The sequence below is a fragment of the Rutilus rutilus genome, assembly GCF_951802725.1.
Source record: "Rutilus rutilus genome assembly, chromosome: 16".
Lineage (NCBI taxonomy): Eukaryota > Metazoa > Chordata > Actinopteri > Cypriniformes > Leuciscidae > Rutilus > Rutilus rutilus.
Genome location: NC_140224.1, coordinates 25935203 through 25951943, shown reverse-complemented (window position 1 = coordinate 25951943; position 16741 = coordinate 25935203). Strand labels below are relative to the sequence as shown.

At 37.0% G+C, this 16741-nt stretch overlaps 1 protein-coding gene across 1 annotated transcript in view; it reads left to right on the top strand.

Annotated features, from left to right (window-relative positions):
- Positions 1–16741, top strand: part of myo1d (myosin 1D) — a 61974-nt gene that overhangs the window by 28797 nt on the left and 16436 nt on the right. The window contains exons 15-21 of the mRNA XM_084433608.1: positions 794–960; positions 2597–2804; positions 9837–10060; positions 11270–11408; positions 11499–11603; positions 11725–11838; positions 15788–15942. Of these exons, the coding sequence (XP_084289734.1) occupies positions 794–960; positions 2597–2804; positions 9837–10060; positions 11270–11408; positions 11499–11603; positions 11725–11838; positions 15788–15942 (1112 nt within the window). The remainder of the gene's footprint in view (positions 1–793; positions 961–2596; positions 2805–9836; positions 10061–11269; positions 11409–11498; positions 11604–11724; positions 11839–15787; positions 15943–16741) is intronic.

The window sequence follows — 16741 nt, the reverse complement described above, 5'->3', positions numbered from 1 at the left end:
TGTGAGAAAAAATAGACACCATATCATACAATATGATGTCAGTATAGCTATGTAGGAAGTCGGGAAAAAACGGTCTATCATACATTTGAATGGCCAATCAGAGTCAAGAATTCCAAAGCGCCATTTAATAGAGTCTGATTGCAGCAGTCAGCTTCTGGAAGTAAAAATCACATTAATTTTCTCAATTGGGAAGTGATTTTTAATGACAACTTACAAATCTTTAAAGACAGACCTACTGTGAGCTACGAGGTTGGTAATCAGTGGTATATGCTTTTGAAGCCACCAGCCCACATTATTTCGACTTATTTTTTTTTAAATAATCAATTTTAACAGTGGGACTTCTAGTGAGAAACTACATAACCCTCCAGAAACTAAAAATCTCCACCATACACACAATTACGACAATCAGATTGTCACCAATAAAAAAACTCTTTAGCACCATTGAAGCATTCTTAAATATTTGCATATAAATGTATATTTTGCAATAAATGTAACATATTGTTTATATAATCAGCATCTTTTAATCAATAGTTAATTTGTCTATTTCATAGAATTGTAGTTCTTTCTCTCTTTGAAGCAATACACAGTCTTGTATCATTGTCTTTTTTTTTTTTTTTGCTTTAAATTGAATATATTAATATTGTGTTTCACCTCATAGCTGGTTGGTTTGGTTCATGGATTATAACTCTTTAACAAAGACTTTTTAAAAATCCTTGGTGGCTGAAAAAGTGTTGCACTGTTGCACTCTGTAGATGCGCAATTACTCATTATAGCCCTCTGTTTGTTCACATAGGAGCCGTACTATGTGCGTTGCATAAAGCCAAATGATGTGAAGTCACCGCTGCTGTTTGAACATGAACGCTGCAAGCACCAAGTGGAGTATCTTGGCCTCCTGGAAAACGTCCGGGTACGACGAGCTGGTTTTGCTAACCGACAGACCTACCCACGATTCCTTCAGAGGTGACCATCCTACTCTTTTTCTTTTGTCCATTTCAAAGCGTTACATCACCATTTGTTTATCTTCTGTTTAAATCGTTTTTTAATTGATGCTCTGCGTAATGTCACATTGGCGTACAGTCTCAGCTCATGTATAGTAACTCAGTGCTCTTATGACAGCTTGTGTGAGACTGTTGCCTCTTTGGTTGCTACTGACACCTGAAACTACAGATTGATCAATCAGCTTGTGAAGATCTTACGCAACATGTGAAAGCTTTCATCCTTCGTAGTCCCTTATTCATCAAGTGTCATGATAACTGAAGGGTTTTATGTAACAATGACGTGCAGTCAGTGTTCATCCTGAAGTCTTTTTCAATAGCCTTGAGTTAGTAGAGCATACATTGTACTTTGTCACTGAATATACAATGATTCTTGATATATAAGGACCAGAATCCTTGAGAAAAAACCCATTCTCTGATGTCCCAGTAGTGTCCAAATGCATTCTGAGGCATCTTTATATTGCTCAAAAGAAATAGTCCCCAAAAACACCCTGAAACACACTTGCCACAACTCTGATGAGTTTATGAGATTCAACACCTGAGTTGACAAAATGTATGTCGCTAAGAGGAAGTTAGACTGAATTGCATCTAATTGAGAATGCAGTGTTAACAGCACTCACAGGAGTGATTTGTGTCTCTGTCAAGGCTGCAGATGTGCATGGAATATAATGTACTACTTAAGATGCGAGACTGGACAAATGAGGATTTGATCCTAAGGGCCCAGCCTCATACCTCTCTTAAATAAAGACTCACTGTGTGTTATATAATGCTTGTAATAAAATGGATTGCTCAGACTCCGTATTCTGATTGGACAACCCATGCATAAAGCCTATATTAATGCGGAAAGTTGCTATTGTTCGCTGCCAGGCAACCTTATACAGCCAACAGGCTAAAGAACTACAGCATATTACCAAAGACTTTAGATATACAAAGACAGTGCATTCATATTACTATGAATGGGAGAAAGTTCAAAACGCAATATGGTGAAATTAGTCCTGCCTTCTAAATAAAAGACCCAATCGCCAATTGGTAAAGTCATTGCGTCACTGCCGCTGCCTTTAGTCAGTGTTCTGAGAAACAGTCATTGTTCTGAGATGCATGCCGTGCTTGTGAAAAATGCTGTTTTTTTGTCATGATTCGAGTGTTTGGAAAAAAAATTATGAGACGGTTGTTGACAGATTTCATTGGTTATTTCGAATATGGAATTTAATCGTAAACTTGGTGAACAGCTTTGGAGAATTTGATGTTTCCCCCATTCAAAGAAATAGGAGCTGTGCTTGCTTGACTGAAATAACTGCCGAGTGAAATGACTTGCCTTATAGAAACATTGAAAAAAAGAACTGTTTAGTTTGATTATTGGTTATAAATATTTAACTGCTTCTTTCCTGCTAAATAGAGGTTATAATAATTATAATAAATGTAAAACTATTTAATAATTAAATGTATTTTTTAAATGTTTTATGTCATTATTATTATTATTATTATTATTAACTGCATGATCTTAGAATACTGAAAGAAGTTTAAAATGCTGAGAATAATATGAGACTGTCAAGTGTTGCTCTCTATCCTTTGCCCATCATCTTTTCTTTTTGACCTTTCAGGTATAAGATGATCTCCGAGTTCACCTGGCCCAATCACGACCTGCCGTCCGATAAAGAGGCGGTGAAACGTCTCCTACAGGGCTGCGGATTTGACCATGATGTGGCCTACGGCAAGACCAAAGTTTTCATCCGTACTCCCCGAACCATCTTCAGCCTGGAGGAGCTGAGAGCAGAGATGGTGAAGAGGATCGTCCTCTTTCTGCAGAAGGTTCGAGACTTGTTATGTGTGTTCAATTTATTTTAAATGACTAGTGTGTAGTTATATAAATATATTCAGTGGCTTCAAAAAAATATTTGGACACTTAAGACATTAAGTGTCCAAATATAAAAGACATTCATCGTATTTCATTTGATATTCAGCTGGTTTAAAAAAATGAATTCTGATCAGGAATTTGACAAAACTCCATTATGGCACACACTCACGCATTTACTTAATCAGCTCCAACTCCATATCCGCACCATTAGTTCCTGTGATTCACTGACACCATTACTTTTCAACAGCAGACAAAACAACAAGGCAACAATAAAACAATATGGCACGAAAATCCCTTTGGCTCAGGGCGTTTTCTTGTGTCTGTGTAACACAAAACACAGTGCTTTCTGGTATTTTTAAAGGGATGTTTCTACTTTTATTTTTCCTCAGGAACATGAACATATTTTGAATGGCAGATTTATTGACTGCCAGTGTCATTTCACTGTCACACAAAATGATTGGGGGGTCTTAGCACGCTACTGTATATTCCCCATTCTCACTTTACTGTCTTCAGTGACTGACAGCTAGAAATCAAAGCATCTATTCTGTCAGCTCCTGTCTGTGCATTGAGTGTTGTTTTTTTTTTTTACCACTCCCCCCTGTTGCAAGATTCTCTATTACAGAAGATGTTATCAGGGGATACCCATTTTCGAGATGCTTTTAAACGCAAACTGACATGGTTCTTCACCACGCCTGTATCCAGTATCAAACTCAAGCTCTCGTGGTCTCATCACACTGCTACTTTCATGAGCAGATGCAGATATCAAAGTGTTGAGTCTCTGCTCTGCCTGGATCAGAGATTGATTGTTTGATCTTGTTTTATGGATTCAGAGCAGAGTTAGAGGTGTCATCCTGAAACAGGTTAATCTTGAGTTCCCTAAGGGGGAAAAACAGTATTTGGGGGAAATGTTGTTTCTGTATTAATCATATTGTAAACCTCCAGGAGTTTATCTCCAGTGAGTGACAGGCGCTAATGTGTTATTTTGCACAAAACCCCCCCCCCAAAAAACAACTTACGGTTCGCCCTAAAAACTGAAACCGTTCATATGAGTGTCTTTAGGTTTGGATCATCTTTTTCACACACAATCCCTTTATCAGCATATGGCAGACTGGACCGAGTTGTGCCAAGTCTACTGGTTTTGCCAGCGGTTCTAAACATTTGTGCCAAAGGCTCCCAATGAACCCAATTTGAAAATGCTACTGCTCATCTGTATGAATCTCCTTGTTTGTAGGTTTTTGTGGTCTGCTTCCTCTCCTTTGTCTCTCATTTCTCAGTGTGTAGCACATGGGGATGCATTTATCTTTCATCTTTTTTAAGGATGTAAACCAAAATAACCCCCAATCCCCCAATCAATGCTCTGTTATTCCTCACCTCCCACTTTCTCCAGATTTCCTGTCTGTCTCACCCCACCACTGCTTCACAGATCTCCTGCCATTTTTCTGTGCCATTGCCTTTCTCCGCCCCCTCACTCCACTGCCATTTCTAAGCCGTTATGCTTTAGCGCTTCTCCCGTAGGTGATGAAAATACCCAGGATGCTCTGCTCTGCCAGCGAGCTCCTTTGGGCAGAGGCAAGATGAATGCTGACTCTCGCCGTACGACCCTCTATTCGGTTCGTCAGAAAGATGTGTCTTTGAATGGAGGCAATTTGAAGCAAATCGGATCAGCTTGTACAAAACACAAACATTGAGTGGCTGCATTATTCATGAATTTCCTTCCTTTAATTAATATTTCATTCGTTCAAGCCCCAGCATCCACAGCATCGGCCATGTTAGTTGTGGTTTCTGCTGTGAGAGAAGCTCTCTGTTTATTTTATGGACTGAGTTAAATCCCATATCACTAATTTCTGAAATGATAGAACAGATTTAAGACTTGACAACACAATGTGGATTTTTATTACATCTGCTGAGGCAAACAAACACTCAATGCACAGAGATGTCAGACTCCCTGTATAAATCTCCTATATTTTCCCCCATAAATCCCTTATACCTCCTCTAGGATTGTTTGTTTTTGCTCAGATTTTTTCTACTGCTGCAACTTCCTTTTGCTGTGTCTGATTGCAGTAGTAGATGAACACTGTTTTATAAAAAAACAAAAATGAAGCATCTTATACTAACATTTTATACTTGTCATGTAAAAACTGTTGGTTTTAGTGAAACGTTTGCCTGGTGCAATAACCCCATCCTGATGGCTCACAAGATGACAGTTAATGGGGACACGCCATCACTGGCAAAGTGGGAAATGGAAATGTACTGCATCTAATGAAGGTGCTTTACCATTCTGTCCTTGAAAAGAGCGAGTTCAGATGTGCTCAAGGTCTTTAATCTATCAAAATATCTTTACTGTTTCCTCAACCCCATTTTCATTATCAAGGAATAGGTTGACGTTTATGTTTATTATTGTTCTTTATACTGTTAGTGGTGGGGATTTTTCTCTCTTTCTGGTGGTTACATCATTACATCTGCCAGTAGGTGGCAGAGATTGTGTCACTGAATCATTAATTCAACCACTTTAGAGATAAGAGCTAAGATTAGAGATAAGACAAGATGAGAAATGTGCAGTGATTTTCATAGACAAACCATGTCTACGGCAACCATCACTAAACATTTTTTCAGGTAGTAACTTTTTTTTTTTTTTTTTTTATTGATTTGTTTTATTTTTTTATCAGGCATTTACCAGGGACTCCTAGTCCGTAACTAACTACAGAATTACAGATTTTTGGCATTTTGTGTCAGACATAAACAATTCAGTGAATTGTTAACTGGAGATGCACTCTGACTGTATCATTGAATCAGACAGTTGTTGACTCGAGAACAGCTGCAATTGGATCAGTCCATTAAGTGTGATTTGTGAACCAATTCATTAAAAATCTCTTTCACAAATTCGCATATCGATTTATTAATTTCAAAATGACAAGGAATGATACATTTTTATGAAATGTAGTGGAGGAAAGTTTGTTTCTCAGAATAAATACTCCGATAAAGTACAGACACCACTGGAATTTCTCATTCTTAGGATGTGAACAGCTTAACTAAGTATAATTCAAATTAAGTATTGACTTCATATAGTAAGTAGCCACCTAGCAACCACTCAAAATAGCCTAGCTACCACATAGCAACATGCTGAAAACACTGAGAACACCATAGTAAATATAGCAGTATCCTAGTTTTATTCAGATATAAAAATTTTGATAAATATTACAGCAGTCAAACATGAATGCAATGACAGCTGCAAAAGGAGCCTTGCTGTTATTTGGCTGAGAAAGTGGCAGCACCCCAACATCTACCCCAGACACACACACACTCACACTTGTCCAACAATATGCCAGAAGACACAGGGAAGATGGAGGCTTCCATCACCGAGTCAGTGGTTTGCCAAGCACATGTTATTGATTTATGAAAATGGCTCTTTCGCATTTTCCTCCCCCACTGTCTTGTGGGATTGTCTGTGTTTAGGATCTTTTGTGTATGCGTTTAACTCTGTCACATACCCTGACCGTGATTCTGTCCTGCCAGTGTGTGAAATTGTGTGTGTTTAGGGATTGTGGGATTTGCCTGCCTGCCTCTCTGATTAATGATAAGTCACCTCACATTCTGTCAGCCATCTGTAATTGCCTTTTGACACCTGATGGTACAACTGAATAGATTCTGCTAGAATTTCTTTGTCCTGTTTTCTGCAGGATGAGAGATTCAACAGCCCTTTTTATTTATATATCATTTTTATTTCATCTCAATAAAGAAGATGTTTGCACACCAGTTATAGCCTTTAAAATACATAGATCTTATCCTGTCATACTCTTTCTTTTTAATCAAAATTTTTTTTGGCAGCCCTTAAAAGAAAGTTAAAAAGAAAAAGTGCTAAGCAATGGGTTTGATTGAAAGATTTATGCATTAATTATTTGTTATATGAGACTTCTTTGTCATAGCTTTCTCCAGTGTGGCTTTGATGAGTGTGTAAATCTGCTGCGGAGAGGCGGTATTGTGCTGGGTTTGTTAAACGCTGATCAGACAAGCTGACTGGAGGGGGCGGGGTGAGTTGAGGTCTTGTTATTGGCCTGATTTACCCACTTTCCCCCGGGTGTCGTCAACTACCACCATTCTCTCTCTCAAAAAAAACAACAAAAAAAACACAAACCGTCTGTCCACCCACTGTTTAAGCATTTCCAATGTCATCAGCATGGCCAGTGTGAATGTGCAGTTGGCCTTAACTCTCTAAATTACCATAAACACAATTTGAACAGCTCAGGCTGATTTTCACTCAGACCTTCTGCTATTCTGCTATTGTTTACAATTCAAATTATGTTGACTTTATGTATGGAATATTTGTAAAATTAGATATTTGCATATATGTCAATTGTTTTTCCCTGCAGCATAAACATTTATTTGCTAATTTGATATGATGGTAGTGGTGTGCTGCATTACAAAGTATAAATGCTGTAATATATATGTGTGTGTGTGTGTAAATAATATAATAAATATAAACATAACGTCAATTATCAAGTGTTCCTGAAGATCTCAATTAGATGGTTCAGTTGTTGTTTGATCAGGGTTGGAGCTGAACTTTGCAGGACGGTAGATCTACATACACTATATGTATATACAATAGTATATACACTATATGAATGTGTGATCTATATGTACAGTTGTAATTGAAATTATTATATCCCCATTGCAAATCAGGTTTATTGGCAAAATGTACAGACTTTCAGCTATTTGCAATGAACAAATCAAACAAAAGTAATTGAAATAGATCAACACAACAAATGTTTCAAGTGGTTTCTGCAAATTCAACTGAAAATGCAACTTTTAGTGACTTCTGCAGTCTCAAAATTATTCAACCCCTTCATGGCAAGCATCTTTAGTACTTAGTAGAAACACCCTTTTGCTTTTATGACCTGCTAAAAACGAGATGTATAACCAGACACCAGCTTCGTGCAGCGTTTCTGAGGAATCTTAACCCATTCTTCATGAGCAATGGCCTTCAGTTCAGTAATATTCTTGTAATTCTTAATTCTCCAGTTCAAATCTTAAAAAAAATCACAATACATATCGTATCGGCACCCAAGTATCATGATAGTATCGAATCGGGAGATAGGTGTATCGTCCCAGCCCTAGTCTTTAGAAGTCACTCGAGGGTTATTCTGAACTTGCCTTCCCAGAAATCTGTTGATAGATTCCTTTTTCTGCCCCGTCCAGGTAGTGTAACCACTGTTCCTTTAACTTTGAACTTGCAAACTATGCAAAATATATATATACACACATACACACACACACACACACACACGCGCACACACACACACACACACACGACTAGGTGTGCATTACACAATTACAATATATATTTATATTAAATTAATGTGTGAAGGCTCAATTTAAATTTACACGCATTTACTGTTCATGCCTTGTCAATATTTATTTCAGAATCATTTTCTCCCCCTTGAACAGAAACAGCCTAAAAACATCTGTTCAGACTTTAGTCTGACAAAAACAATTGGTTATGCAATAAGTTATTCCCATATGTAATATGTAAATACGTTTTGACATTAAAATTGCAAATCATCATCAGCTTCGTTTCCATATACTTAAAAACGAAATTGTAGTTAAAGCAAATTTCAAAGTGTTTAAAAAAAAAAGAGTAAGTGTATTAAACCCAGAATCCAAATCTGGGCAACATGCAGCATTGTACAATATTTGAAATGGACCCCTCAACCTCTAATTAGCAAAGCTAATTACCTTTATGTACTCTGTAATACATTATAATTAATGCCTAATCAATAATATCAATAAGTTATTCTCTGAATTGCCCTGCATTTCTTTCTGACTGATTGATTGAAATGTTTTTAGAAATGAGACAAGTGCACATCATGTCCATCGCATCAATTTAGTGATGTGGTACCTAGGGTAGCAGATTTGCTGAGTATGAATGTGGAGTCCTGCTGTTCTTGCACTCCTCTGCATTAGTCATACAGTTAAGTTACGTAATGGGTTCAGTCACAGTAGCACAGAACTCAAAGCAAGTTCTTCCTTGAGGTCAGTACTAGCACACAGGCAAAGACTAGAGACCATGTAGGGGTACTCGCCCACACTACAGCGCTGATTTTTATTTAATTTAATTTAACACAAAATTTTACACTGAATACCGTATAATGCAAGCTTGAGGCATCTGTGGTGACAGTCCAGGACACCAAAAAGCAGCATCCTCAATTTTTAAGACGGTATTATAGAAAAGGACATTGGAATTGATATCTTTGGACAACACATCAAGTTTAACCTCATGTTTATGATGTCATTTTTGCCAGACATAAGGCTCCTTTCACTTCTTCCCACCTGAGTCAATGTAAAGTGGATTCAACATATGGTGGGTTTTTTTTCTGAGTACTGAGCCACTTAAACAGCTCCCCAGAGGTCCATTATCATCTATTATTCATGTCTAAGACCGGCCTTACATCCTCAGAAATGCACTTTGGGTGCCACAGATCACATTATATGTATCATTAGAGAGTCCAGCTATATCCCACACTGGAGCAGATGTGTTATATTTGGCATCATGATATACTGTATCTCTACCAGGGGTATTCTCACACACAAATAAACAAAATATAAATTGCTATATTTAGACCTGAGGTGTAGCGGAAATACTTGGAATGGCATCTGAACCGTGTTCAGATTAAGCTATAAAAAATCAGATTACAATACATTTGAAAAAACTTTTCACATTTTTTTTCATGTCATTTTTAAGTCCATTTTACTGTCAAATAGCATTTAAATTTAGTCAAAAAGAAATATTTTTAGTTCAAAATGATAAAAATTGTGTACAGAAGATGATTAAGTAAAGGTCTGTTGTTGATATTGCTTTTGTCATGTCTTCATTTGCATTTGCCTTGAGATTGTCCAACATTTTCAGCTTTGATATTGTGATATTTGCATTAGGTTACAATGTTAATCTTGATCTTTCACTCACACTCTTTTTATCTCACTCGTTCTCTCAGGTGTGGCGTGGAACACTGGCCAGAAGGCGTTACCGCCGCATGCGTGCCGCTGTTATCATCATTCGGGCGTACAGACGATACAAGGTTAAGTCGTACATCCGAGAGGTCAACCGGCGCTTCAAAAATGTCCGCGGCATGAAGGATCATGGCAAACATGTGAAGTGGCCCACACCGCCCAAGGTCTTGCGGAAGTTTGAGGAGGCGCTGAGGAACATCTACAACAGGTCAGAGTTACAGAGGACAGGAAGTGGACAGGCTCACTGGTGCTCTGCGTGACTCATGGCGGGGTAGTCATGTATGGCTTCAGCTGTTCTGCATTAACGTCATCCGTGTGACGAGGAACACGGTCTGGCCTAATGTTATTATAACAATGTAATGTCTCTGACTCACTTCAATGCTTTCAGCTCTTTATCATTGTTGGACAAGGAAATGTTCTTTTTTTTTGGCTATTGGCTTGTGTATTTCCTAGGTCTTTAAGGATGGAAAGGCTCTCTTGTGTTCAACAGGGCTGTTGAGCCTGAAGCACATATTGATCTTTGGATCAAAGCCTTGTTGGAGATGTATTCACAAGAGCCTTAACACAGCTCTGACCCTGAAAACAATGTAGAAAATGGCCTGAAAGTCAAAATAATATTCCTGGTGTTTAGATTTTTAGTCAGACAGCAGATGTGCACCTACATCATAAAAAATATATATAAGTATAATTCTATAAAAATATAGCAGTATAATAACTTGAGTATAAAATCTTACCGAAATTGACGGGAATTTTACAATTTCTCATCAGTATATATATTTTTTGCACCTACAGCATTTAAAAAAATGTAAGCCATTTTTTCAATACAAATTATATTATCAGCATAACAACTTGAGTGGAAAATCGAACTGAAATTAACACAAATTCCACTATTTCTCATCAGTATTTGGTTTTACCCCTTTTGCTTTACTGCAGGGTTTCTCAAACTGGGGTTCACAAACTCATGTGGGTTTGTCAGGAAACTTCACAAAAAGCTAATAATTAGATCCCGCAATATCAAAACGAGCTGTTTTTGGAGCTTGATTAAATAGATGCTTTGTTTTAAACTATGAAATTTGCCAGATGTTTTAATGATACAAAGACCTCTTATATTTCAAAAGATCTATGCAAATTTAATATCTCATGCCATGACCCCTTTAACATGCAAATGTTCTCTTAAATTATTGAAAAAAAAAATGTAAACTCATTTTACTCCATGTTTCCTTGTTCACATTTTCTTTTTAAACCAGAAAACTTTCTGCTTATTTCCAGATTTAAGTTATATTTTGAATAGCATTTTGAGTGTGGTTTCAGTATATTTTAATGGACTTTTTAAGCTACAGTACATTCCTGTGACAATTACGGTGTATGTTGCAGGTGATGGACTTGTGTTTAGGAAATTTATTTGAAATCATTTTAGATGGTGGGCCTGGACGCTCATTAAAGACCTGTCTCCAGAGGAGATGATGCAGGTCAGGGCTAAAGTGGCCACATTAGAGTGCCTGAAGGGGCAGAGAGCAGATCTAGGACTGCAGAGAGCCTGGGAGGGCAACTACCTGGTTAGTGTTTAAAATCATGCAATGTATCTGAGATTAACATATGGTTTAAAATAAATAGAATGTTTAACACCAATTTGTTTCTGTTCTTAGAAAAGGGACAGTCCTGGGACAGCATCTTCTTTTACTCTGGTGTCCAGTGATCTGCAGAGGAAAGATAAGTTCATGAGAATCCTCTTCTCCTGCAATGTCCGCAAAGTATGTCCCTGATTATAATCGGTTCAGACTTCTCTGACTCACAGTTAATGTGTATCATTGCTCAAGTCGCAGGTGTTTGCTTTGTATGTTGTTAACCTATGCAATGTTATTATGTCAACAGATCAATCGCTTCAATAAAGCAGAGAACCGAGCATTGCTCATCACCGATCGCCACCTCTACAAAATGGACCCCGTCAAGCAGTACAAGCCCATGAAGAGCATCCCACTCTATAATGTAAATATTTATCTTATTCTTACATGAGTAATCATAGGTTGCATTCAAACAGCAGCATAATACGACCGCCAATCATAATTAGAGTACAGTTTGTTGTTTAAAGAGAATGATAATCACATTATTCAATATCAAAAGTCACAACTGAATTTTCAGAATGGTTGCAATCAAGATTTTTTTATTTGATTATTCAGATTGTAGTACTGTAATTTTCTTCACAGTTAAAATCAAAATGGATTGTGTTTATATACTTCCAGGGTTAATAAAGTCTGTTTTAATCTGTAAACCCAAAATGTTTTATCTTGAGCTAAAACTGGTACAACATCTAGTCTTTCCAGTCATGGTCAGTTTACATAACATAGCTTTACGCTAAATTAATTCTCTGTTGTGCTTGAAATACAGCTCAGGTTAAGCAAACCCTTTGTCTCGGGGATTAGTTTAGACCTTTGAGTGCTTGAGCTATTTATTTATTTTTATTGAATGAATCACTAAATATATTGTATCAGTAAACATATCAGCTTTAGTGATTTTTATTTTATTTTTAATCATATATATACTATTATTCTAAAGTTTGGGGTCAGTAATTTTTTTTATGTTTTTGAAAGAAGTCTCTTATGCTCACCAAGGCTGCATTTATTTGATCAAAATACAGTAAAACCGTAATATGAAATATTATTATACGTGTAATTTTTTCCTGTGGTGGTAAAGCTGAATGTTCTTCAGTGTCACATGATCCTTCAGAAATCATTCTAATATGATGATTTGGTGCTCAAAAAACATTTCTTATTATTATCAATGTTGAAAATAGTTGTGCTGCCTAATATTTTTTGTGAAAACCGTGATGCATATTTTAGATGAATAGAAAGTTCAAAAGCATTTATTTGAAGCATTTATTTGAAATATAATTTTTGGTAAAGAGGAAAACAATTTGATCAATGTAATGCATCCTTTGCTGAATAAAATGTATATTTATAAAAAAAAAAATATATATATATATATATATATATATATATATATATCTTACTGAACCCAAACTATTTAAAAAATAGTTTAAGTAAAAAATAAAAATAAAATAAAAATAAACTCTATATATATATATATATATACTAATTGTATTAAATTAACTCATTAAATTGGCAGCACTAGTAGTGGGAGAAGCGAGTTGTGGAAGTGACACACAATTACATTTATCAACAGCGTTCAATTAAGTATTCTTTTGTTCTTCATTCAACACAAATACCGCGTTTATAAGCGTTTTTTTATTGCTTTGACTATATGCACAATGGGTCGGATAATAAATTTCCTAATGTGGGTGGGTAAATATCTGATTTTTTTTTATGCTGGAAAAGAGCAGTTATCATCTCTTGATTAGGGAAAGGTCACTGCCCAGCTAAACCTATCCTGCCCCTCACATTTATTTATTGCTCCAGTGTCATAGAACGCACAGGTCAGGGAAATTGATAAAATGATTTATGTGACAGCTAACACCTCAAAGACAAAAGGATATCAAGGACACTCATTGCATTATTAAATGGTTGGGCTGGAACCATGTCCTAAAAAAAACATTACAGAGATATTATCCCCCCAAAAAAACAAAAAATCACCACGTTAATCCCCCCCCCCCCCCCCAAAACAATCCACTCTGCAACTCAGCTACGCTCCTCCTCCTTCATCCATCTCCTTCTCCACTGTTGTCATGCCAACATCCCAGGGGATGGGGTTGTCATGGTGACGGAGCAGGAGGGGAGATCAGCTGATGTCTAGTATCGTTCCAGCATGTGCACAAATTTGCCTCCTCTGTGTGTTCCTTCTGCTCGGGCTTGCTTGTGTCTTCACACTTCTGTGGTCTTTCTTTGTTTTTAATTCCCTTTTCTCCTGTTGCAGGCTGTTTTACGCTTCATAGACCTCTTTGTATTCTATATCTTTTCCTGAATGCTGTTTGTTTGGTTCATTTATCTCGGCATGACGATTAGAAATTATAATAATAAAAGGCGAAAAAGAAGATATGTAGCCTATAGTGCACAAAATCACACTGCATGATACTACTTATACTTATTAATGAATCTTTGACATAACAGTGGGAGCACTACTATTCCTTCAATCATTTTCGAACACAGGAAGTCAGTAGTAATGTGACAAATTTTCTACCGGTTTCTATATTTCCACAAGCATTATATGGATATCGGGATATCACAACCTGTTCTGGCCTGGTCATCAGTGTCATGCTCACATTTGTCTTTCGTAACTGTTCTTTAAATATTTACTCATACTGTAAGTGACAAATTGCTCATATCCGGCATCTCATAATGACTGTATTATAATGTGGTCCTAATTTGGTCACACCAGCTGTCGCCCTCTTGCATCTTTTCTCTATGTGCCCATCACCAAGGTCTTAGATGTGGTAGAGTATCCTTAGTTTCTTAATCTATTCAGCTAGTGATTTTTGCCCTGGAATACTGATCCACGGGGGAGTCAGTACACTCGATTTCCCCCTAGCTGTTTTTTACTTTAGCCCAGACTGTTCGTTGAACCCTAGCCCCTATCTGGGTGGATAAGGGAGAGAGAGAGATAGGGGATGAAAGACAAATACATTTTACCTCAAGGAAACTGCATCACACACTTTGAAGTGCTTCATCTGGATAAGAACAGCTCATGCTGTTGTATTTGGGTCAAAAAAGTATGTCTGAAAGTCTAGGTCTTAGAAATTATTCATGTTGGTTTCAAACACTTGAAGAACATTTATGAAATTTTCAGCACAAAGTTTGCGAGAAAAATTGTAGAGTGGTGTGACCATGAAAAGTGAATACTCTTATCTTTATTTCCAGAAACGTCTTCAATTATTGTTTTTTTATTCACTTTTTTTTTTTTTTTTTTGGTTTCTCCATTTGCCAACCTGAGCTAGCTTTTCCATGTCATAAAAAGGTTGATGATCTGACATTTTTAAGAGACTTGCTGAGGGTCTACTGCTCTTATCATATTCTGTTTTATGGTTTTCTTGTCAAATGACAATAAGTGGCTTCCTGTATGGTGGTTAAACCAGATTGACTTTGAAATGGCAGACAATGTTATTATAATTATTAATTCTTTTAAATGTTTTTTAAATGATTTTCTTTATTTTACAATGTCTAGATACTTTTTGACATGTTTGCTTAAAGCCCTGAAAATGAAATTCAATTAATACACTGAAATGGATGATAGTTTAGGTGTTTTCAAGTTAAGTCCTTGCCATTCCCTGACTATATTTTTAATTACTTAATTTAGCATTTAATAGAAACGTTGTCATTAACTTTTGCAGTCTGTTCTGACACATGGTTGAAGAGCCCAAGGTCCCAAGCACCAACCCACCACACTCAAACATCTAATATCCCTTTAATTATCACCAGTCCCATGTTAAATTATTGTTTTGACAAGTTGTTATTTTTAACTAATATTAAACTGTTACAAATGAATTGAAATGAAGCTGAAATAAAATATAAACATTAAATTTAAAACTTAAACTTAAATGAAAATAAGAAATGGTCCCGAAAGTTTCAGTCAATGTTCTAAAATTACTAAAACTATAATGGAAAAAAATTAAATAATTAAAGCGGGATATAAATAAAAATGAATTAAAACTGAAAATATAAAATAAAAGTTCATTAGAAATAATTATAAATACTATAATAGTATATAAATTATACTAAAATAACACTGGTTTTAAAGGTCATCTGCTCTGGAAATATGCATCTCACCTTGTTCATTGTAACGCAGTAAATTATTAGTTGCTCCCACACTTCAATGTACCAACAGATGTGTAATGTTCCCTGTGAGTGCACCTCCAAAACCCAGGGCCCACATTTGCAGGTTGACGATAATGAGAACTAAATAATGGCAGGGCTTATTAGTGAACGCTGGTCTGCTGTGTCTGTATGAGTGCGGTTTTAACTCGCATCACCCTTTCTCTCTGTCTCAGGTGACCGGAGTGAGCGTTTCCCCTGGGAAGGACCAGCTGGTCGTCTTCCACACCAAAGACAACCGGGACCTAATCGTGTGCCTGCAAGGCATGGTGCCAGCGGGGGACAGCCGCATCGGAGAGCTGGTGGGGACCATTCTCAGCCACTTCAAAAGGTGACACCAGCAAGGGGCGCTCCTGAGAGCGATTTGGGAGAGATAGCAAGACTCTGGGAACAGGGCCAGGGCACATAAGGCTAAGAATGCCAACCATAATAATTCACCCTCTGTCTTCTCTGTAGAGCCAGTTCAGGGCTTTTAAGGACAGAGCAGCCAGCTTAGCCCTGTCGGATTGGTACCCCCTTTGGCTTTTTATGATGCGGTAGAAAAAATTGTGTCTTCTAGATTTGAGAGTTACTTTATGCTTCAAAGAAGCTGCCAAATGAGATAGATGTTCTGCTTGATGTCTGCTAAATTATGTCCTAGTGTGTCATACTGTGATGGCTAAGGGGTTACACTTCCTGAAATCGACAGGCGGTAGACACTATAACAGCCCTTTTGATGTTTGTTTTTTTCTGTATGGCTTATGAATTAGAAAAAAAATCTGATGGAATCAAAAGGTTATCTGAGGTATGTAGAGTGTGTCTGTCTGTCTGACTGTGTACTGAGATTAGAGGAAAGCCAAGAGATTTCAGTGCCCTGAAACAACCTTTAAAAACATGCACAATAACAGACCTAGGCTTTGTCCAGAAAGTATACACATTAATCAGACTACAATTGGCCTCAGGCTTGCTCTGAAATACAGAGGTGAAGCACAACTTGTATTCAATCCTTCAAATATTCGAAAACACATTGGGACCTATCATACACCCGGTGCAATGCAGTGCCAGGCGCGATGCAAGTTTGTTTTGCTAATTTCAACCTGACGCAGTTATAATTTTCACCTGCCATTCCATTCGTATCATGTGTTGTTTAA